Below are 25,535 nucleotides of genomic sequence, written 5' to 3'. Positions count from 1 at the left end.
TTCCAACAGTCTTGAAGGAGTTCCCACATATGCTAAGCACTTGATGGCCGCTTTTCCTTCACTCTGCAGTCCAACTCATCCCAAACCATCTCAATTGGGTTGAGGTCGGGTGATTGTGGAGGCCAGTTCATCTGATGCAGCATCACCCTTCTTCTTGGTCAAATAGCCCTTACACAGCCTGGAGGTGTGTTGGGTCATTGTCCTGTTGAAAAACAAATGATAGTTCCACTAAGCACAAACCAGATGGGATGGTGTATTGCTGCAGAATGCAATGGTAGCCATGCTGGTTAAGTGTGCCTGGTGACAGACAGTGTCACCAGCAAAGCACCCCCACACCATTACACCTCCTCTTCCATGCTTCACGGTGGGAACCACACATGCGGAGATCATCCGTTCACTTATACTGATTTTCACAAAGACTTGGCAGTTGGAACCAAAAATCTCAAATTTGGACTCATCAGACCAAAGGACAAATTTCCACCGGTCTAATGTCCATTGCTCGTGTTTCTTGGCCCAAGCATATCTCTTCTTATTATTGGTGTCCTTTAGTAGTGGTTTCTTTTCAGCAATTCGACCATGAAGTCTCATCTGAACAGTTGATTTTGAGATGTGTCTGTTACTTGAACTCTGTGAAGTATTTATTTGGGCTGCAATTTCTGAGGCTGGTAACTCTAATGAACTTAACTCTGGGTCTTCTTTTCCAGTGGCGGTCCTCAGGGGAGCCAGTTTCGTCATAGCGCTTGATGGTTTTAGTGACTGCACTTGATGAAACTTTCAAAGTTCTTGAAATGTTCCACATTGACTAACCTTCATGTCTTAAAGTAATGATGGACTGTCGTTACTTTGAAGATTCTCAAATATAACATATATTTTCACGTGCGCCGAAAACAACAGGTGCATCTTACAGTGAATTGCTTACTTACAAGCTCTAACCAATAGTGCGGGAAAAAAAGAAAAAAAAGTGTGTGTGTGTGTGTGTGTAGGTAAGTAAAGAAATAACAGTAAAAAGACATTTGAAAGTAACAGTAGCAAGGCTATAAACAGACACTGGTTAGTCAGGCTTATTGAGGTAGTATGTACATGTAGGTATGGTTAAAGTGACTATGCATATATGATGAACAGAGAGTAGATTTGTTTAACACTTTTTTGGTTACTACATGATTCCATATGTATTATTTCATAGTGTCACGTTCTGACCGTAGTTCTTTTGTTATGTCTTTGTTTTAGTATGGTCAGGGCGTGAGTTGGGTGGGTTGTCTATGTTAGTTTTTCTAGGATTTGCTATTTCTGTGTTTGTTCTGGTATGGTTCTCAATCAGAGGCAGCTGTCAATCGTTGTCCCTGATTGAGAACCATATTTAGGGAGCCTGTTTTCTATTGTGTTTCGTGGGTGATTATTTTCTGTTTTTTGTTGTGTGTCTGCACCAGCCAGAACTGTTTTCGGTCGTTCTCTTTGTTATTTTTGTTATTTCCGTGTTCATTTAATAAAAATGGACACATACCACGCTGCACCTTGGTCCTCACCTTCTTCCACCAACAATGGCCGTTACACATAGTTTTGATGTCTTCACTATTATTCTAGAATGTAGAAAATAGTAAAAATAAAGAAAAACCCGTGAATGAGTAGGTGTCCAAACCTTTGACTTGTACTGTATGTATATAAATAAATGTAACCTCTTGCAAGGCATGCCTCAATATGTTAATGAGCCAGAAACAACAATACCATGGTCAAATGTTTTTGGTGCTCCAAAAATACAGTAAGGTACTGTATTCTGTGGGGTGGATTTACAGTGCCATTTGAAATACAATATTACCATTTCCTCTGTAGTAATGGTGCAAACATAACAGTCCGTTTATTCACTGTGGCACCCAGAGGCTGCAGTATAGCGAAAGCCTAATCATTGCAACAATTATTATCTAGGTGATCTTTTTCATCTTAATGAATTTTTGTAACAGTCTGAGCTTCATGCACCTCGCCTGCAATTGAAAATGTGAATCTATTGTAGGCCTAAGTTATTACTGTAATATACATTTTTACTGTAATAACAATAATAAGTATTTTTCAGCATTTTACCCATCATGCAGTGCAATCTACAGCTTTAATCCTATAAAACATATTCAGGGTATTTTACTGTGCATCTTACAGTGCTTTACTGTTGAAATTACAGTAAAGTCTTATAGTGTACAGATGAAGAGTCCTGCAATGCAGGGCATTTTAAACTTGTAGTTTATTTGAGGTTTACAAAGGCTTCTGATGTTTGTATTTTCCACTTAGACCTTTTTTACCTGATTACCCCCATGAAAAATATATCAACCCCTACAAAAAATATCCATTAATTATAATCCACATAATAATTCACATTTCCTGTTTCTGCAGGATTATTTTCCTGCTGTAGCAAACTGGCTCAACATCTGTATGTACTAATACACGGGTAGTGCGCACTAGCATTATCTATGTTTACATTTACATTCTGCAATCGACTTACGTACTAATCACATTCAGGGAGTCATGTCAACTATCAACTCCAGTAAATTCCAGAACTGAGTACAATTTTAATTCATGACTTCATGAGATCTACGGACAATTTTTGAAACCAAGAACTGAATTCCAATTCATTCTACGAATTGTCTGGAATTGAACACGTTAAACATGCTACTAATGAGGTCCTATTTGTCTCCCAAGGGAGTCCTAAACCCTTTAGTTATATCACTCTGATCTCAGTATTATTCTCTGTGTATACTGTGACACCTTGGTGCATACTAATTAGTGCACTATTGTGATGCTGTTGAACGCCTAGTGCATTATTAGCTCTAACAATGGCCATTCAACACCGGCAAAATACCTGTCTTGTCGTCTCCGTGGGGAGTTTTGTCTTGTTTAAGCCATAATTCATTTTTCTTTTCATCTCCGAGGAGGAGATGGGGACGAGAATGCTGCTTCAGGAAGCCTGTAATTGTGACTGCTATCAAACTGCAGTAATTTTCACCAAAGGCTTTTCTCAAAGGACGGCCCATACGGATTCCACTGAGGAAAACTCCTCTTGTACTGCCTTAGAAAGACTAAACATATATCAGTATACAGTGAGTTTATACTGTTTACTGTGTATACTGTAAAGTATACAGCAAGGATTCTATAAGTAATTGGTTACAGTGTTTACATTGAAGCGTTGTAGTTTTACTGCATCAAAGTACATTAAGATCTTTCCTTAGAACATTTTCTGGCAAGGACGCAGACAGGCTTAGTCTGAATAGGCGGTGGTGCGTTACATCTTTACTAATTAGATGTGCTTAGATCCTGGCTGGTGCTCTTGGTCGGGTTGGACAGCCCAGCCCTGGTGCCTGCTGGCCTGTCACAGAAATATGACAGCGCTGTGCAATGTGACAAACCGGCAACTATAGCCTACAGCTCTCTGTCTCAACAGGAGCAGGCTGGGGAGGTCCCCAGGGGTCTGTCCTGTCTTTCTCTCTTTTCCTCTCTCTCTCCCTCCTCCCTCGTGTCCCTCTGTTTTCTTTGTATGAGTCGGCCCTCCTTCACACATGCGCCTCATGTCCGAATACACACAGGCTGGCAGGCAGGCGTACAGGCTGGCAGGCAGGCGTGCAGGCGTACATGCTGGCAGGCAGGCATGCAAGCGTACAGGCTGGCAGGCTGGCATGCAGGCGTACAGGCTGGCAGGCAGGCATGCAGGCGTACAGGCTGGCAGGCAGGCATGCAGGTGGTACAGGCAGGCGTACAGGCTGGCAGGCAGGCATGCAGGTGTACAGGCTGGCATGCAGGCATACAGGCTGGCAGGCAGCCATGCAGGCGTACAGGCTGGCAGGGAGGCGTGCAGGCGTACAGGCTGGTAGGCAGCCATGCAGGCGTAGATGCCATTCTGTTCGCACCGTTCCGGCCATTATTTTAAGCTGTCCTCCCCTCAGCAGCCTCCTGTGATGCACACACTCTTATGCACATGTACACACTCCCACACACACACACACACACGGGTTGGCTGTACAGTGCATTTCAATTCCAAGGGATTGTGTGTGTGCATTCAAAAAGAAGGAGGGTATTCTATTAGATTGGAGCCGGCTGGAGAGGGGAGTGAAGGAGGGAGGGAGCTAGAGGAGGAGATAGGCAGAGAGTTGCAGTGCTTCATTTCAACTGTTCTGCACTGTGGCTTTTCAATTTGATTAAGAGGCTCCATTTCATACAGGCTGGATGCTGTGTGCCATTCAGAATGAAAATGGAAGCGTTCGCCGGGACAGACAACTACCCCATGTCTCCTTCTGAAGGATGATCAGCGGACAAAGGCAATCGCGGCTTGTTGTGCCCTTTCACGTCCCAAATGGCTTCCGATTCCCTATATGCTGCACTACTTTTGACCAGGGCCAATAGGGCACTATATAGGGTAATGCACTATTTGGGACGCACACTTTTTGTCGGGGTGGGAAACGGGAGAGGGCACCCGTTTGCATGGTAAAGAGCTGGGTGTGGTTTCTGGTCAAGAGTAGTCCACTATTTAGGCAATAGAGTGACATTTGGGACGCACAATCTTTTCAGCTGTGGAAAATGGGAGAGAGCACTCTCTGCATGGCAAAGAGTTGGGTGTTATGACATGATGATGATACTTTTGATTTCTTCTATGGAAGTCAAATACAATTAACTGAAATGCATGGAGATTCACCGAAATGAAACGCATCACAATAGAGGAACAGTAGTTCAAATGCCAAAATGGAATAGATGATGTGTTGTGAGTTGGGAGGATGATACAGAATGAGCTCTTTTGGGATATCCATGTGGGATTTGCCTGTAGAAAAGATTGTGTTACTGTACCTCCATCTTACCTTCTTGTATTTCTCTTGCGCCGTCTCCTATACGGTATGGACACCCCCATCTAGGAGTTAGTTAGTCAGTCAGCAGTCAGTGGTATATTTTCAGCCACCAAAAGAACCTGCAGCATAATGGTCAGAAATGGTGACCGAGAGCCAAGGGGATACATCAATATTGTTCAGTATGTTATTGGAATAACTTGTCATGGCTCCTTTCTGTTCACCTTCTTTGGTCTGATACGGCAGTCATATCCATTTGCTTTGATCGATTGTCCTTTAATCACTTAACAAAGCAAACTTTGTCATTGTGTTTTATTTTCAGCCCCTGAAGGGTCATCTTATTGGGGAAATGAATCATGACAAATAGGCGTTGCTAGGGCACTGTAATTGTCCCACCTTTTCTAGGTGAAAAGGGAGGTGCTGCTCAAAAAAATAAAGGGAACACTTAAACAACACAATGTAACTCCAAGTCAATCACACTTCTGTGAAATCAAACTGTCCACTTAGGAAGCAACACTGATTGACAATACATTTCACATGCTGTTGTGCAAATGGAATAGACAACAGGTGGAAATTCTAGGCAATTAGCAAGACACCCCCAATAAAGGAGTGGTTCTGCAGGTGTTGACCACAGACCACTTCTCAGTTCCTATGCTTCCTGGCTGATGTTTTGGTCACTTTTGAATGCTGGCGGTGCTTTCACTCTAGTGGTAGCATGAGACGGAGTCTACAACCCACACAAGTGGCTCAGGTAGTGCAGCTCATCCATGATGGCACATCAATGCGAGCTCTGGCAAGAAGGTGTACTGTGTCTGTCAGCGTAGTGTCCAGAGCATGGAGGCGCTACCAGGAGACAGGCCAGTACATGGAGGAGGCCGTAGGAGGGCAACAACCCAGCAGCAGGACCGCTACCTCCGCCTTTGTGCAAGGAGGAGCAGGAGGAGCACTGCCAGAGCCCTGCAAAATGACCTCCAGCAGGCCACAAATGTGCATGTGTCTGCTCAAACGGTCAGAAACAGACTCCATGAGGGTGGTATGAGGGCCCGACGTCCACAGGTGGGGGTTGTGCTTACAGCCTAACACCGTGCAGGACGTTTGGCATTTGCCAGAGAACACCAAGATTGGCAAATTCGCCACTGGCGCCCTGTGCTCTTCACAGATGAAAGCCGGTTCACACTGAGCACATGTGACAGACGTGACAGTCTGGAGACGCCGTGGAGAATGTTCTGCTGCCTGCAACACCCTCCAGCATGACCGGTTTTGCGGTGGGTCAGTCATGGTGTGGGGTGGCATTTCTTTGGGGGGCCGCACAGCCCTCCATGTGATCGCCAGAGGTAGCCTGACTGCCATTAGGTACCGAGATGAGATCCTCAGACCCCTTGTGAGACCATATGCTGGTGCGGTTGGCCCTGGGTTCCTCCTAATGCAAGACAATGCTAGACCTCATGTGGCTGGAGTGTCAGCAGTTCCTGCAAGAGGAAGGCATTGATGCTATGGACTGGCCCGCCCGTTCCCCAGACCTGAATCCAATTGAGATCATCTGGGACAGCATGTCTCGCTCCATCCACCAATGCCACTTTGCACCACAGACTGTCCAGTAGTTGGTGGATGCTTTAGTCCAGGTCTGGGAGGAGATCCCTCAGGAGACCATCCGCCATCTCATCAGGAGCATGCCCAGGCATTGTAGGGAGGTCATACAGGGACGTGGAGGCCACACACACTACTGAGCCTCATTTTGACTTGTTTTAAGGAAATTACATCAAAGTTGGATCAGCCTGTAGTGTGGTTTTCCACTTTAATTTTGAGTGTGACTCCAAATCCAGACCTCCATGGGTTGATAAATTTGATTTCCATTGATCATTTTTGTGTGATTTTGTTGTCAGCACATTCAACTATGTAAAGAAAAAAGTATTTAATAAGAATATTTCATTCATTCAGATCTAGGATGTGTTATTTTAGTGTTCCCTTTATTTTTTTGAGCAGTGTATAATGAAGTTTGAGGTCTTCCAATTCCAAGCAACCTTATGGTTTTATGGTAGGAATGTGCCACTATCTGAGATACATTTCAAAAAGGGGTCTTAATGACGCAATGATAAAACTATTTAATACAGTAAAGGGGATTAGAACACCTTGGCCCCCTCTAATCCTTAACCTTTAGTCCGGTCTGTGTCAGGCGATAGTGTCACTGGGCCCGACTTAGTACATTTCCATTATGGGCAATCAGGCTTTATTTCCAAACACATCTAGAGGCATTAGGGAGCTCACTCAAGCCAAATAAAAGGCAGTGTTGTCAAACACCCAAGTTATTTTGGAAAATGCACGGTTCCATGTGAAGTCAAGTTTTACAAGCCATTAATGATAAACTGAGTGAACTGCCTGAAGAGCTGTGGAGATGCCACTGGAATGCACGCCAGGGTAGTACTCTACTGGCTAGCATTGTACACTACCGTTCAAAAGTTTGGGTCACTTAGAAATGTCCTTGTTTTTGAAAGAAAAGCACATTTATTGTCCTTTAAAATAACATGAAATTGATCAGAAATACAGTGTAGACATTGTTAATGTTGTAAATGACTATTATAGCTGGAAATGTCTGATTCTTTTATGGAATATCTACCTAGCCATACAGAGGCCCATTATCAGCAACCATCACTCCTGTGCCATATCTCAGATTGCCAATAAAAATAAAAGTTGGGTAAAAGAACACAGACACTGGACAGAGATATGGCTTTTTCTTTGCAACTCTGCCCAGAAGGCCAGCATCCCGGAGTTGCCTCTTCACTGTTGACGTTGAGGCTGGTGTTTTGTGGGTACTTTTTAATGAAGCTGCCAGTTGAGGACTTGTGAGGCATCTGTTTCTCAAACTAGACTCTCTAATGTACTTGTCCTCTTGCTCAGTTGCGCACCGTGGCCTCCCACTCCTCTTTCTATTCTGGTTAGGGCCAGTTTGCGCTGTTCATTTCTCAGAACAAGAATAGACTGATGAGTTTCAGAAGAAAGGTCTTTGTTTCTGGCCATTTTGAGCCTGTAATCAAACCCACAAATGCTGATGCTCCAGATAATCAACTAGTCTAAAGAAGGACAGTTTTATTGCTTATTTAATCAGTACAACAGTTTTCAGCTGTGCTAAAATGATTGCAAAAGGGTTTAAAATTATAAACTTGGATTAGCTAACACAACGGACCATTGGAACACAGGAGTGATGGTTCCTGATAATAGGCCTATGTAGATATTGCATTAAAAATCTGACGTGTCCAGCTACAGTAGTCATTTACAACATTACAACAGTCTTTCCACTCCTCTCCTCTTTTGACCTCTCCCTCTCACCTTCCCCCCCTACTCACAAGGCAGGCAATACGCTCGACCTCATCTTTACTAGATGCTGTTCTTCCACTAACCTCAATGCAACTCCCCTCCAAGTCTCCGACCACTACCTTGTATCCTTTTCCCTCTCGCTCTCATCCAACACTTCCCACACTGCCCCTACTCGGATGGTATCGCGCCGTCCCAACCTTCGCTCTCTCTCCCCCGCTACTCTCTCCTCTTCCATCCTATCATCTCTTCCCTCTGCTCAAACCTTCTCCAACCTATCTCCTGATTCTGCCTCCTCAACCCTCCTCTCCTCCCTTTCTGCATCCTTTGACTCTCTATGTCCCCTATCCTCCAGGCCGGCTCGGTCCTCCCCTCCCGCTCCGTGGCTCGACGACTCATTGCGAGCTCACAGAACAGGGCTCCGGGCAACCGAGCGGAAATGGAGGAAAACTCGCCTCCCTGCGGACCTGGCATCCTTTCACTCCCTCCTCTCTACATTTTCCTCTTCTGTCGCTGCTGCTAAAGCCACTTTCTACCACTCTAAATTCCAAGCATCTGCCTCTAACCCTAGGAAGCTCTTTGCCACCTTCTCCTCCCTCCTGAATCCTCCTCCCCCTCCCCCTCCTCCCTCTCTGCAGATGACTTCGTCAACCATTTTGAAAAGAAGGTCGACGACATCCGATCCTCGTTTGCTAAGTCAAACGACACCGCTGGTTCTGCTCACACTGCCCTACCCTGTGCTCTGACCTCTTTCTCCCTCTCTCTCCAGATGAAATCTCGCGTCTTGTGACGGCCGGCCGCCCAACAACCTGCCCGCTTGACCCTATCCCTCCTCTCTTCTCCAGACCATTTCCGGAGACCTTCTCCCTTACCTCACCTCGCTCATCAACTCATCCCTGACCGCTGGCTACGTCCCTTCCGTCTTCAAGAGAGCGAGAGTTGCACCCCTTCTGAAAAAACCTACACTCGATCCCTCCGATGTCAACAACTACAGACCAGTATCCCTTCTTTCTTTTCTCTCCAAAACCCTTGAACGTGCCGTCCTTGGCCAGCTCTCCCGCTATCTCTCTCAGAATGACCTTCTTGATCCAAATCAGTCAGGTTTCAAGACTAGTCATTCAACTGAGACTGCTCTTCTCTGTATCACGGAGGCGCTCCGCACTGCTAAAGCTAACTCTCTCTCCTCTACTCTCATCCTTCTAGACCTATCGGCTGCCTTCGATACTGTGAACCATCAGATCCTCCTCTCCACCCTCTCCGAGTTGGGCATCTCCGGCGCGGCCCACGCTTGGATTGCGTCCTACCTGACAGGTCGCTCCTACCAGGTGGCGTGGCGAGAATCTGTCTCCTCACCACGCGCTCTCACCACTGGCGTCCCCCAGGGCTCTGTTCTAGGCCCTCTCCTATTCTCGCTATACACCAAGTCACTTGGCTCTGTCATAACCTCACATGGTCTCTCCTATCATTGCTATGCAGACGACACACAATTAATCTTCTCCTTTCCCCCTTCTGATGACCAGGTGGCGAATCGCATCTCTGCATGTCTGGCAGACATATCAGTGTGGATGACGGATCACCACCTCAAGCTGAACCTCGGCAAGACGGAGCTGCTCTTCCTCCCGGGAAGGACTGCCCGTTCCATGATCTCGCCATCACGGTTGACAACTCCACTGTGTCCTCCTCCCAGAGCGCTAAGAACCTTGGCGTGATCCTGGACAACACCCTGTCGTTCTCAACTAACATCAAGGCGGTGGCCCGTTCCTGTAGGTTCATGCTCTACAACATCCGCAGAGTACGACCCTGCCTTACACAGGAAGCGGCGCAGGTCCTAATCCAGGCACTTGTCATCTCCCGTCTGGATTACTGCAACTCGCTGTTGGCTGGGCTCCCTGCCTGTGCCATTAAACCCCTACAACTCATCCAGAACGCTGCAGCCCGTCTGGTGTTCAACCTTCCCAAGTTCTCTCACGTCACCCCGCTCCTCCGCTCTCTCCACTGGCTTCCAGTTGAAGCTCGCATCCGCTACAAGACCATGGTGCTTGCCTACGGAGCTGTGAGGGGAACGGCACCTCAGTACCTCCAGGCTCTGATCAGGCCCTACACCCAAACAAGGGCACTGCGTTCATCCACCTCTGGCCTGCTCGCCTCCCTACCACTGAGGAAGTCCAGTTCCCGCTCAGCCCAGTCAAAACTGTTCGCTGCTCTGGCCCCCCAATGGTGGAACAAACTCCCTCACGACGCCAGGACAGCGGAGTCAATCACCACCTTCCGGAGACACCTGAAACCCCACCTCTTTAAGGAATACCTAGGATAGGATAAAGTAATCCTTCTCACCCCCCTTAAAAGATTTAGATGCACTATTGTAAAGTGGATGCTCCACTGGATGTCATAAGGTGAATGCACCAATTTGTAAGTCGCTCTGGATAAGAGCGTCTGCTAAATGACTTAAATGTAATGTAAATGCATTAACAATGTCTACACTGTATTTCTGATCAATTTGATGTTATTTTAATGGACAAAAAAAACGTGCCTTTCTTTCAAAAACAAGGACATTTCTAAGTGACCCCAAACTTTTGAACGGTGGTGTACATACTGTACATTTTTCTGCACTTCCTCTGCTTTCTCACCCCATTTAACTTTTGCCTCTCCTTGAACCAGTGATGCAATTGCAATCACACTCTGGTTCAAAGATAGCACCGAAAGGTCAGAGCAGGTGTCCTCTTCAATTTAGATGCTGTTTTTGACAAACAGATGACGAAGACGCGTCTTTGGCTGAAGAATGTCCTTGATTTCCCATCTCTGCAGGAAAAAGTGTTTCTTTAACAGGAAACATGGTCATGCAGCACATAAATCTTTCATACTGAAATTTGTGCCGCACAGAGATTAAACGTTCTGCACTTTGTAGGGTCCACTATTAGTTATATGGCTTTATTTATGCATCCATCTTCATTCACTGTTCATGTTTTTTTTCCCTGTTGATCTGGATGCATTATTTGTGAGGGACAGTTGATGTGTGCCATGTGCAGCAGAACAATAACACAGATATTGTCATCCCTAAGCATTGATTTAGTGCAGAGCAGTGTTTCTAGTTCGTACTTCTGACTCCGGCCCATGGGATATTGCTCAAATAGTCCTCAAAAGAGGACTATACTGTATTTTCCCAATCTCTGACACCATCTCTCCACCCTCAGACACTGATGCACTGTTGAGTTTGGTTTCTGTTGTTTCTCTAACATCCTCCTGTCTTTTTTTTCCACCAGGCAACCACTGAGCAAAAGAAGCTGAGCCATGCTGGATCCTCCCTCTCCGAGAGCAGCGGCCGACTCCCTCAGATAGCCATGAACACCTGCAAGCACAATGGCGGCGTAGTGAGACCACTGGGCAGCCTGGCGTCATCGCGGCGCAACCTAGCAGAGCTCGACTCCGAAACACAGCCCCTCCAGACGCTGCACAGTTCTGGCCTGGAGGTGGTTGTTTCCAAGGGAAACAGTGAGGACCCCGGCAAGGAGTCCAACGAGAGCCTGGTCAGGGACGGGAACGGTGCTCCTGTGAAGAAGAACAAAGACATCGGCTATAGACTCGGCCACCGGAGGGCGCTCTTTGAGAAGCGAAAGAGACTCAGTGACTACGCACTCATCTTCGGGATGTTTGGGATTGTCGTCATGGTGACGGAGACGGAACTGTCCTGGGGAGTTTACGGCAAGGTAATTAGTGTGGGTGGTCTTTTTGTTTGTTGCCTACCTCCAATACTATTGGGTCGTTCCACATATAGTGTACGTTTTGCGTCCCTTAGATATTTTAAGTATACTGAACAAAAATATAAACGTAACATGCAACAATTTCAACGATTTTACTGAGTTACAGTTCATATTAGATAATCAGTCAATTGAAATACATTCATTAGGCCCTAATCTATGGATTTCACATGACAGGGCAGGGGCAAAGCCAATCAGAAATAGTTTTTCCCCACAAAAGGGCTTTATTACAGACCAAAATACTCCTCAGTTTCATCAGCTGTCCGGGTGGCTGGTCTCAGACGATCCCGCAGATGATGAAGCTGTATGTGGAGGTCCTGGGCTGGTGTAGTTGCACGTGGTCTGCAGTTGTGAACGTACAGTGCCTTCGGAAAGTATTCAGACCCCTTGACTTTTTCCACATTTCGTTACAGACTTATTCTAAAATGTATTAAATTGTTTTTTTCCCCTCATCCATCTACACACAATAAGGTATTTCTGTTCTGTTTTTTTATCTTTAATACATTTGCAAAAATATCAAAAAACCTGTTTTCGCACTGTCATTATGGGGTATTGTCTGTAGATTGCTGAGGAATTGATTTTATTAAATTCATTTTTGGAATAAGGCTGTTACGTAAAATAATGTGGAAAAAGTCAAGGGGTCTGAGTGCTTTCCCAAGGCACTGTATAATAAATGCCGGTGAGCTTTTTCTACTCATTTTAGCCATTTCTGGTGTTTTGTGGTGGAAAACTCGGTGCATCGAGCATAACATAACATGCCAACCTGTTACTCAATAGATAGATAGGAAGCTTGTATTTAATTGCCCCTCCCTGGTGTACACAACAAGCTTCCATTCCCCCTGTCACAAGCGGATTCATGGCTGATTTAAGATGAAAACATCAACCCTGTTATTTTCTTTGGCACTCTATTGGCTCGTTGTATTTTTTATTCTACGTCTTGAGATGGTAAAATCATGTTTTTTATTAAAATTGCTCTTTGTCAGAATGTTAAAATTAGGTGACTTTTCTTTTCCTTTTCTTTTTTAAAAACTTCACTACTCAAAACGTACTCTATCGGTGGAACGACCCTCCTATGCTATGTGTAGATATGTAGTAATGCTAAACATGGTGAACACACAGTCAATTTCATAAAGATATATGTGTATTAAAGTAACAAAAACAAAAAAGGATGGCCTTTTTGAATGGTTTGATTTCGTATTGGAATAGACAACTGCTGCCGTATCAGAGGGCAGAGCTTGGCCAAACGACTGTCTTCATTAGGCTGCTGATGGTATCCTGAGAATTCAAACAAGACGCTGCACAATCAAGCAATAGAGAGAGCTACTTCCAAGTGTCTGACCCCTGCAAACAATAATGAGTTGTTAGGACTTCCCCAGGTTTTCTCTAGTTCCCGGTTGGTTCCGTGGACGTCCCCGAGGACGTTTTTAGGAAATTCTTGGGACATTGTGTCCCCAAAAGAACGTTCCCTTAGGACCAAGAACTAGTCAAATGACATGGTCCTCAGTGACATCCTGAAATCGTAAAGGGAACCAAACAAAGGTCCCCCAGAGAACGTTCCCTTTGGGACCATCACGCGATGTGATAACAAGATAATGTAGCGGCAAAACCGTATACGGACCTAATGGGAAGGTCATCGAATGTCCTCAGGACGTCCAGTATTTGCTGGGACATTATTTCTGACCAGCGCATGGGAGTGTCAGGACGACCCAACATGGGGGCAGGCTGCTGTAATTTCACAGTTTTTTTATTAACATAATTGGTGAAGCAAAGGGAAATTCTAAACTGATCTGGGAGAATCTAAAAAAGTTAACAGGGAAAGACCATAGTAACACTGCAAAAAGACTAGAAATCAGGGTGAATAACAATCTAACACAGGATGCAGTCGAAATAGCAATAGCCTTCAATTCCTACTTTATTGACTCTGTCAGGGTACTGACACAGAACCCCTCCACTGGTTTCTTGGGCTCAGAGTACTAGTGAATGACGCTCAACCTGTCTTCATCATAAGGGAGGTTTCTGAGTCAAAGGTGAACAAGGTGATTAGCTCACTAAAGAACTCTAAAGCCAAAGAAGTGTTTGGGCTGGACTCTACCTTTCTTAAAAACTACAAAGAGTCACTCATTGGCCCCATTACTAAGGTCACCAACACATCTATTGGTCTCGGTGTGTTTCCAAGGGTATGGAAGTCAGCCATAATAATCTTTAAATCAGGCGACCCTGCTAACGTGAGTAACTACAGGCCCATTAGTATACTGCCTGTGGTGTCAAAGGTTGTTGAAAAGTGTATAGCAGAAAAACTGATTGCCCACCTCAACAACAGCCCCTTCACAATACACTCCATGCAGTTTGGCTTCAGAGCGAAACACTCCACAGAAACGGCCAAGATGGACAAAGGGGGCGTTGTTGGGGCTGTGTTTCTGGACTTAAGGAAGGATTTTGATACTGTTAACCATGAGATTCTCATCACAAAATTGTCCAAGTTCAACTTTTCCCCTGATGCCTTGAGATGGATGAAATCATACCTTGAAGGCAGAACTCAGTGTGTCAGAGGGAGCAATGACTTGTCGCCCACTCTTAGCTATGATGTGGGCGTGCTCCAAGGGTCAATACTGGGGCCCCTCCTGTTCAGCCTGTACATTAATGATCTGCCTTCTGTCTGTACTGGGTCTGAAGTTCAAATGTATGCAGATGATACAGTGATATATGTGCATGCAAAGAGCAAACAACAAGCTGCACAAGAACTCACTACTGTAATGGTCCAGGTTACAAAGTGGCTCAGTTACTCCTGTTTGCATCTCCATGTGAAAAAAACTGTTTGCATGTTCTTCACAAAGAGGGCAACAGATAATACTGAGCTAGATGTCTATGTGTCAGGGGAGAAGCTCCAGGTGGTATCTGATTTTAAGTACCTTGGCATCATACTTGATTCCAACCTCTCTTTTAAAAAGCATGTGAAAAAGGTAATTCAAATAACCAAATTCAACCTAGGTCATTTCCGATATTTACGAAATTGTTTGACTACAGAGGTAGCCAAACTGTACTTCAAATGTATGATACTCCCCCACTTAACATACTGCTTGACTAGTTGGGCCCAAGCTTGCTGTACAACATTAAGACCTAGTCAGTCTGTCTACAAACAGGCTCTCAAAGTGCTTGATACAAAGCCCAATAGCCATCATCACTGTTACATCCTCAGAAAGCTCCTGAGTTGGGAAAATCTTGTGCAATACACCGACGCATGTCTGGTATTCAAGATCCTAAATGGCCTGGCTCCCCTCCACTCAGTATTTTTGTTAAACAGAAAACACAAACATATGGCAGCAGATCCACAAGATCTACCATGAGAGGTGACTGTATAGTTCCCTTAAGGAAAAGCACCTTTAGTAAATCCGTTTTCTCTGTGAGAGCTTCCCATGTCTGGAATACACCGCCATCAGACACACATAACTGCACCACATATCACACTTTCACAAAATGCTTGATGACATGGCTAAAGGTCAATCATATTTGTGAACATGGTCCCTATAGCTGTGTGTTGCCGCTTTCCATGTTGTCTGTTGTCTGTAGCTTGTGAGGTGTGAAAACACTTAGTTGCTTTTATGAATTTTGTCTTGCTGCTTTTTGCTCTATGTTGCTCTGTATGTATGCTACGTCTTGCTTGTCCTATGTTGCTCTGTCTGTATGCTATGTCTTGCTTGTCCTATGTTGCTATTGTCTATTATTGTAATTGTTTTTAATAACCTGCCCAGGGACTGCGGTTGAAAATTAGCTGGCTGGCTAAAACCGGCACTTTTACTGAAACGTTGATTAATGTGCACAGTCCCTGTAAAAATAAAATAAACTCAATAAACTCAAACAGTCGCATTGGACTGGTCGTGACTCCCAGACCTAACATTCGCTCTATCAACCAATCAATTTGGATTTGGGCAGTGCTTTCTGTCCAGACATTTTTTCACAGTGCACTTGGGGAAAGGTTCAGCCCCAATGTTTACAAGGCTGCACTGTTGGCTAGCATCACCACATAGTCAATGCTACGAGCCAGCATTGATTGCCCTGTAATAGCTGGAACGGCTACTCTATTTTTTTATTATTTTTTTTTACAACTGCATGAGGTAAAGATACAGCAGCAATGTGTTGGTCAAGTCCAGCCAATTCCATAAATTGATTTGAATTGATGAATCCAATATGGCCTATGTGTGTTTATAAGGTTTCTAACCTCTAGACCATTTCCGGAGACCTTCTCCCTTACCTCGCTCATCAACTCATCCCTGACCGCTGGCTACGTCCCTTCTGTCTTCAAGAGAGCGAGAGTTGCACCCCTTCTGAAAAAACCTACACTCGATCCCTCCGATGTCAACAACTACAGACCAGTATCCCTTCTTTCTTTTCTCTCCAAAACTCTTGAACGTGCCGTCCTTGGCCAGCTCTCCCGCTATCTCTCTCAAAATGACCTTCTTGATCCAAATCAGTCAGGTTTCAAGACTAGTCATTCAACTGAGACTGCTCTTCTCTGTATCACGGAGGCCCTCCGCACTGCTAAAGCTAACTCTCTCTCCTCTGCTCTCATCCTTCTAGACCTATCGGCTGCCTTCGATACTGTGAACCATCAGATCCTCCTCTCCACCCTCTCCGAGTTTGGCATCTCCGGCGCGGCCCACGCTTGGATTGCGTCCTACCTGACAGGTCGCTCCTACCAGGTGGCGTGGCGAGAATCTGTCTCCTCACCACGCGCTCTCACCACTGGCGTCCCCCAGGGCTCTGTTCTAGGCCCTCTCCTATTCTCGCTATAACCTCACATGGTCTCTCCTATCATTGCTATGCAGACGACACACAATTAATCTTCTCCTTTCCCCCTTCTGATGACCAGGTGGCGAATCGCATCTCTGCATGTCTGGCAGACATATCAGTGTGGATGACGGATCACCACCTCAAGCTGAACCTCGGCAAGACGGAGCTGCTCTTCCTCCCGGGGAAGGACTGCCCGTTCCATGATCTCGCCATCACGGTTGACAACTCCATTGTGTCCTCCTCCCAGAGCGCTAAGAACCTTGGCGTGATCCTGGACAACACCCTGTCGTTCTCAACTAACATCAAGGCGGTGGCCCGTTCTTGTAGGTTCATGCTCTACAACATCCGCAGAGTACGACCCTGCCTCACACAGGAAGCAGCGCAGGTCCTAATCCAGGCACTTGTCATCTCCCGTCTGGATTACTGCAACTCGCTGTTGGCTGGGCTCCCTGCCTGTGCCATTAAACCCCTACAACTCATCCAGAACGCCGCAGCCCGTCTGGTGTTCAACCTTCCCAAGTTCTCTCACGTCACCCCGCTCCTCCGCTCTCTCCACTGGCTTCCAGTTGAAGCTCGCATCCGCTACAAGACCATGGTGCTTGCCTACGGAGCTGTGAGGGGAACGGCACCTCAGTACCTCCAGGCTCTGATCAGGCCCTACACCCAAACAAGGGCACTGCGTTCATCCACCTCTGGCATGCTCGCCTCCCTACCACTGAGGAAGTACAGTTCCCGCGCAGCCCAGTCAAAACTGTTCGCTGCTCTGGCCCCCCAATGGTGGAACAAACTCCCTCACGACGCCAGGACAGCGGAGTCACTCACCACCTTCCGGAGACACCTGAAACTCCACCTCTTTCAGGAATACCTAGGATAGGATAAAGTAATCCTTCTCACCCCCCTTAAAAGATTTAGATGCACTATTGTAAAGTGGCTGTTCCACTGGATGTCTTAAGGTGAACGCACCAATTTGTAAGTCGCTCTGGATAAGAGCGTCTGCTAAATGACTTAAATGTAAATGTAAATGTAACCTGCAAATGAAAATAAGTCTTTAGGACGTCCCCAGAACTTCTACGAAATGGTCGCCTGGAGGTTTTGTCTAGTTCCCTGTCACCTGATGTCACCTGATGTCACATCAGTCACCTGATGGTTGCAAAGAAAGACCCGTTGCTCAATATTTTGTTGAAGCACCCTTGGCAGCGATTAGAGCATAGAGTTTTCTTGGGTATGACGCTACAAGCTTGGCACACCTGTATTTGGAGAGTTTCTCCCATTCCTCTCTTCAGATGCTCTCAAAAATAAAGTTACACACAGGGAACGGGCACCCTAGCTTCATTAGAAATCTCCCCTTGTTACTGTTGCCAATCCCATCAAGGACCTGATTGGTGAACCTCTGATCCATTCACAGCTCTTTGTCTTATTTATACAGTAATTATTATTCAACCTGTCCTCATCTGGAATTTAAACTCACAATCTCTTGGTTCTCAGCTGCTTTCTTTGGTCCTATGGCTACCACGCTGTAACAGCATGAAGCGAGCCCGTGCACATGCGCAGATATTTTGTGGGACCGTGTGTGACTGTGTGAGAGCAACATCTTGCATCTCGCTCATCTCAATATCTGCGGCGCTGCTCGTAGCAACGTAATTTCTACCTTTAAGAGAAGTCTACCTTTAAGAGAAAGTATTATGTTTGATGTCATAAGGTGAAAGCACCAATTTGTAAGTCGCTCTGGATAAGAGCGTCTGCTAAATGACTTAAATGTAAATGTAAATGTTTATCATAGTGATAAAAGTACCCACCTAATTATTGTCATACTTGTAAAGTGAAAGTACTAAAAAGGTCCTGACATGGTCCTCAGTGACGTCCTGATAAACGAAATGGAACTACAGTACACAAAGGACCACCGGAGAACGTTCCCTTGGGACAATCATGTGACGTCCTCATGACTATCACGAAACGTCCCCTTGTGATCATTGAATGTCCCATGGAAAACGTCCTCTCAGAGCCAACTATGAACCTTTTCGTAATGTTCCCTGATGGACATCAAAATACCTCATTATTACGTTATACTGCGACCAAACCCAGACCTGTACTGAACGTCCTCTTATGGTCCCTAGGTAAACGACATGTTTTAATGTTCCTAGAACATTCTCAGAAGGAAAACCTTTAAAGGGACCTACTGGGAATGTCACCTAATTTCCTTAGGACGTCCCCTGTTTGCTGGGTGTTAACCAATTGTTTTAGAAAATTTTGATTAATTTTCGGAGTTGACCTAAGTTGAAATTGAACTGACCCCATCCCTGAGCGACAGGGCACTCATCCCACATAAGACGGGCAACAATACGAATGAGCCATTTTCTATCTTGCATGTCACATCACATGGGCATCAAGGTTTTCCGAGCCCTTAAGGAGGGGAATGCGTTAAAGGGAGTGAGCTTTGGGACTGAAAAATCCTTGAACTTCTGGCAGGTGGATTAATTGGTTTACACTATGTTATTTCACTGGGGACTTCTCAAAACAATTTCAGACATTAGGGTGTCTTGGGAGGTACCTGAGACCTGAGGGGCAAAGCAATTTAGTTGATTGCCAAAAATACATTCGCTAATTTTCTCTCCGCCTACTATGTCTGTTGGCTGCATGGTCAGTGTAATGGCTCACATTCTAATGCATGCTTCCTTGACCCCACCCCAAGAGAGCATATCAATATCCATTTACAACGACTTGGACGCCTGAGGGCCTTGACAACCTAGTAATGGGCAGCTTTTACAATCGCTAGTGACATTTATGAATGATTCCCGTTGTTGTTTTTGTCGCTGTTGTCAGGATCGTGATTACAACCCCACGTCATTACCATAACACGTTTTACTCCCCACCACTATTACAGCTGATTTATCAAATTGCTTTTTACCCACAGAGGGAACTCGAGTAGTGCAGGCCCTCATTCCAAAGATCTATGATTCCTTTATATGCGTTGCAGCTCTAGCATCCAAATGACCAATTCATCACTCGCACCACTCATCTAGGGTCACGTCTTGCTAATGCCAGGATATGCACAACAGAACTGCGCCGTTTCTGCATCTACTATTAGATTGAAAATACCTCTCTCCCCTCTTAGTGGCAGCGTTTATGAATTAGTAGTTAGCATTCTGTAGACAAGCCAATGTTTCACCTCTTTCTGCCACTGCCATGTTTGAGACAACACTTTGTGGTGCTCTCTCGTTAGGTTTTAAGCTAAAATAAAAGGTGGTTTTCACCAGTTTGTTGTTGCCCGCGCTGTCAGTGTTTCTCTGCTACTACAGTCACTCCAAAGAAGTTAAAAGTTGGAAGGATTTATTTGCTCCATCCAACTAGAAATCTGAAATCAACATGCTTTGCCCACCATTTTTTATATTTAACAAGGCAAGTCAGTTAAGAACTAATTCTGATTTACAATGAAAGCTTAGGGACAGTGGGTTAACTACCTTGTTCAGGGGCAGAACAACAGATTTTTACCTTGTCAGCTTGGGGATCTGCTCTATCAACCTTGTGGTTACTGGCCCAACACTAACCACTAGGCTACCTGCTCTAACCACTAGGCTACCTGCTCTAACCAGTAGGCTACCTGCTCTAACCAGTAGGCTACCTGCTCTAACCACTAGGCTACCTGCTCTAACCACTAGGCTACCTGCTCTAACCACTAGGCTACCTGCTCTAACCACTAGGCTACCTGCTCTAACCACTAGGCTACCTGCTCTAACCACTAGGCTACATGCTCTAACCACTAGGCTACCTGCTCTAACCACTAGGCTACCTGCTCTAACCACTAGGCTATCTGCCACCCCATTAAGACTGCTTGAGACTGATTGACACAGGTGAAGATTTATTAGGCAGTTTATATGAATGCTTTTAGGTATGACCCAGGTATGACCACTCTTCTGAAAGTCAACATAGGTTCTACACGAATCATCAATAAAGAACTAAATATATTGTTCATATATTTTCTGTATTTATGTTTGTCATCAATATTACTGTCTCTAAAAAAATATTTTATGTCTTTGTCTCTCACTGCAGGAATCTTCGTACTCATTTGCACTGAAATGCCTTATCAGCCTTTCCACTGTTATATTGCTTGGTCTTATAATAATGTACCATGCCCGGGAAATCCAGGTGAGTCGAAACAATGGAACAATGTTGCAGGAAATACCATTTCATTATCCTGTCATTTATGTGGTGGTGTGGTGATTGCCTGAATTGCTCGAAAATTACATTTCATGGATGCAGTAATGCATGCAGTGTAATTGAGTAGGATTATCTTATTGCATTGATTATGATGCCTATTATTAATAAATCGTAATATTTGAAGTTTTTTTTATAGATTTAGGATTCAACCATTACACAGGTCAGCTTAATTGGGCACATTAGATATTTTACTGTCCTTCTTCAGTTGATTGATATGATGATATTTACAGAGAAATTGTGAGACAACAATGCAATGTACTCTCAACAAGGTGCCCTCTGGTACTTATTTTAAGACCATATTTTAAATAAGGAGGGGCATCTATTAAATATTTGATCACGTTTGTACGGTCTAAAAACCTGGCATAAAGCTAAGCACGGCGGAGCAATGTGTACCCACACTGCAGTAAGAAACTACCTGCTTATATAATTACCTGGTAAATGCATGGGTTTAGCACCGCATCTGTTTAGTGTGACCAACGAAGACGGTCAAATAAAGCATAACCGAGCTATTTTGTGCTCCTCTCCAGCTGTTCATGGTGGACAATGGGGCGGACGACTGGAGGATAGCCATGACGTACGAGCGCATCTTCTTCATCGTGCTGGAGCTGCTGGTGTGCGCCATCCACCCCATCCCGGGCCATTACCGCTTCACGTGGACGGCGCGGATCGCCTTCACCTACACGCCATCGACGGCCAATGCCGACGTGGACATCATCCTCTCCATTCCCATGTTCTTGCGCCTCTACCTGATCGGCCGCGTCATGCTGCTCCACAGCAAGCTCTTCACGGACGCCTCGTCGCGCAGCATCGGCGCCCTCAACAAGATCAACTTCAATACGCGCTTCGTCATGAAGACCCTCATGACCATCTGCCCCGGCACCGTGCTGCTTGTCTTCAGCATCTCCTCCTGGATCATTGCCGCCTGGACGGTGCGCGTCTGCGAGAGGTAAACAACAGCTAGGGAGTTCCCTAGAGAGGGAAAACCTCTGCCGCACGCCACAGAAACGCACGCCCCACCGCTGTACACTGTGTGTGTCGGCACTCCCCTGTCTCTCTTTCTCCCTCAGTCTAATTTTCTGTTATCGGTGTCCTGTTGTGTTCCCCCCCCCACACACACACACAAACACACACTACTGACTGAGTGAGAGAGAAAAAACACGAGTTTCATTAGCTCAGCGATCACTACACGAGTCCCTACTCCTTGTTTTTATGCTATTTTAGCAGCTTTTCCATAATTCATGAGTGTCTAATTGTTTGTTTGCTGAATGGTTTGTTTTGGTAATGCTGCGCAGCCCCAAGGATCCCCGTTCCCTCCAAAACTGCACATCAGGCTTTATCTCAAGGGGGCGGTGGGGATTCTCACAGATTCTCAGAGAAAAGGGAGGAGGCAGGGAAGAGCGTACATTTTTTTTTTTCAGACCCCGCGCTTTATGCCGAGAAAATTTGAAGTTTATAATTTATTTGATGTTAAGTTGTTTAGTTTGTAGGGACTGAGGGAGGTGGGATGGGTTGACATCAGCTCCCGTAAGGCTCGTTATGAAAAAAGGGCTGCAAGTCAAAAAGTCAAAGAGACAAATCAGTCAACAGGAATGCTCACTGTCAGTCTGTCATGTTGTCAGTCAGTCTTTCGGTCAGTTGCTCTCCTACGTCTTGCCTGCTTTTTTATTTTATTTTCTCCCTTTCCCTCACACTTCCTCCCGTACTTCCTCCCTCTGTTAACACCACTAACAAATTCCCCCTGCACCCTCGAGCCATAGGGTCCAGCAGAGAAAAGAGTGTTTGACCTTTGGGTCCACCTCCACATGAAAAAGGAAAGCAGTAGGGTGAGGCGCAACTCGCATCCTAGTTCACCAAGTAGTTTTGTTGGCACACATTCAAAAGAACACTCGATTCATCATAGTCTACAGGAACGAATAGCGTTTTGCTGAAGTTACTTGCATGACACCATTTTAAAGTGGTACTGTCACAAGGATGGACATACTGGTATTTAAGTCTTAATTTAACAATGAGAGATACATGTGTTGCCAAATACAATGGAAATCATGAATCGAAAGTATGGATGGCATTGTTGATGGTGTTTTATCTGTCTAGTAATTTCCCAACACTACAAAGGAAAACCATAGAACCACAGAGAAATGTAACCAAGCTCTTTAGTAAATATTTAACGGTATCTATGGTACTACGGATATGTATGGTACTTGAGCCCAACATGTGGCTGGGGTCAACAAAATAGAGTGGCTAATAGGGTCAGGAGAAATGATATCCCCATCACCACTCCGTGCCAAACTAGTCCGCAGCAGTGCATGTTATATGAGACGGTCCAATTATGGGTTCAATTTGAAAGTAACATGTTTACGTGTGTTTGGGTGTGTATGTGTTTGTCTGTGTGTGTGTGTGTGTGTGTGTCTATAATGTTATGTTGTACTTTCTATTTCCCCATTATGCTGCTCCATAGGGATACCATGTGAGTTCTCGCTCTCTAGTGGAAAACGCATCATTTTGCACCGAGCTGGCGCCACTGCTGCCCTGAGTGGGGGAGGGAGGGGGGGGGGGGATGGCGTGGGGCAGCCACCCCAAAAAAACGGCTATCCTTCCCAAACAGAGTATGGCAAAGGAGGACTAGGTATTTCCCTATTAGCTGGCATGAATGTGGCACCTATAAATAAAAAAATGTGATCAGAAAAAAAAAACATCCTGGCTTTTAGTGGCTAGGAGCATAGGGGAAACCTATGATTTGAACAGCACTTTGAACCAAACGTCTCTTTCTAAACTGTTTTATGGTAGCAAAAAGGAGGAGGAGGCGGAGGCGGAGGGAATTTGTGATAAAAAGAGAGCAGCTCCTTCAAGTCACCTTCACGAGCAAGCCTGAGAGCAATTCTCGTTTAAAAAAAATGTATTCCTCTTCCTTATGTAATTGTTATAGATCCATAATGTGCCCACTCTTTCCAGCATCTACTTCAAAGATTTTGCTGAGGAACAAAAGCTTTTTAGTCCTTTGGGTTCACACACATTACCATTTCATTATGTGTCTCCCCTCACAGAATTGATTGAGTGATGTCATAATGGTTAGGTATTCAACAGGCTTTTGTCACTTTTTACCAGCTGATTCAGTTTGCTCCAGACGTGGAAAAGGAAATTCATCTGAGATAAATATTCACACAAGACATCCGTGCTTATTTGAGGTGAAAATAAATGTCAAGTCATTTGTCTGGTCAAAATCGTTAGTGTGGATTTGAGCTTGATTTGGACACATTTGTTAACCAAAGTTCTAACATTTAACCATATTATAATAACCCCATTAACCCATAAACATTAGATGAAAAGCTCTACAGCCAGGATGGGAAATAGTGAGAGTGTTGCTATGCATTCTAGCACAGTTTCAAAAATGGAGTCATGAGGAGATTGTTTTCTTCGAGGCAAAGGCAGTGTCTCCAGTTTGAGGTTTCAAAACATGGATTGAGTGATCACCCGTGAAACAGCATGGGAGTCTTCATGTTTACTGCTCTCGATCACATCATTCCAACTCACCCAAAAAAGAGGCGATTGTTTTCCAAAGTGCTGGGTGTGAGTTAGGAAATGAATCTGCTGGTACGCTGTTACATTGGCCACGCTCCTGAGCCAAAGGGCAAAACGATGTGAGATTGGACAAGCACAGAGTCTATCTGCAATACACCTAGACGGGGGGGAAGGGTTGACACATCCTATCAAACTCCCTCCCTTTTACATCATGATCCTTTATGGATATCCTCCTAGTGTAACCATCTAACGTGGCATGCTTGCAGTTTTTCCTCATCCTCCCCACTTATTTATCTTTCCTTATCCATAACCAGCAGGCCTAATCCAGTCAGAACTCAGATACACTTGCATGCCTTGCCTGTCTCCCTTCCGGTCCTATCTCTTCTCTCCAACTCTCTCTCCCTCACTCTCTCACTCTGAAAACGAAACACTCTTCTTCGAGGCTACATGAGACCGTTGTTTTTCTTCTCGGTCTCCCTTTGGACCTCTGGCCATGTAAACAAGCTTTGGAAAGTCAGGAGACTTTCCTTTGCCACAGATGAACAGGGTTGAGTTACTAGCCGGTTACTGACTGATATCCAGTGTGTGTTGTTGTCACTCGGTCAAAAGATACAGTTCACAGCAAGGGTGGAATCCTAACTTGAGATACATGTGTGCTTGAACTTGAACTTTCACGACAACTCAAAAGTTTTGTGTAAATCACACATTTGTGTTTGGGTAAAAAGTTCACGTTCTGTGTACTTTTCTCAAGTTTGGATTTGGCTGTTAATGAAGTACAGGCCATATCCTGACTTGAGAGATATGTGTGTGAAACTTTGAAATTCCACAAAGATTTCATGAAGGATATGTGGGTCTGTTCAAGTTTGCTCGTATGCAGCTCGGGCTCAGAAATGGCCCTCTTGGATTCATTTGCCTAGCCTTTCATAAACTCTCAACATGTTCTCATTATGTGGTAATGTAACATTTAACTCCACGCACACAAACTGAACACACTGTATGTTGTGAGAAAGATGGTCCAGGTAGACTTCTAGACCTTCAAGAGAAGTTATTCTGAGTTGTATTTTGTGTACTATTGGAGTATACCCCCACTCTCTGTATTTATCATACCATTGATATTCCATGCAGTATTATTACTGACAAT

General features: G+C 45.0%; 1 protein-coding gene across 1 annotated transcript in view; it reads left to right on the top strand.

Moving 5' to 3' along the window:
- LOC115114210 (small conductance calcium-activated potassium channel protein 2-like) overlaps nucleotides 1-25,535 on the top strand; it is a 61,830-nt gene that overhangs the window by 16,141 nt on the left and 20,154 nt on the right. The window contains exons 2-4 of the mRNA XM_029642277.2: nucleotides 11,381-11,824; nucleotides 20,711-20,806; nucleotides 21,406-21,824. Of these exons, the coding sequence (XP_029498137.2) occupies nucleotides 11,381-11,824; nucleotides 20,711-20,806; nucleotides 21,406-21,824 (959 nt within the window). The remainder of the gene's footprint in view (nucleotides 1-11,380; nucleotides 11,825-20,710; nucleotides 20,807-21,405; nucleotides 21,825-25,535) is intronic.

This window comes from Oncorhynchus nerka, unplaced genomic scaffold (genome assembly GCF_034236695.1).
Source record: "Oncorhynchus nerka isolate Pitt River unplaced genomic scaffold, Oner_Uvic_2.0 unplaced_scaffold_4___fragment_2___debris, whole genome shotgun sequence".
NCBI classification, from domain to species: Eukaryota; Metazoa; Chordata; class Actinopteri; order Salmoniformes; family Salmonidae; genus Oncorhynchus; species Oncorhynchus nerka.
This window is presented reverse-complemented; position numbering and strand designations above follow the sequence as displayed.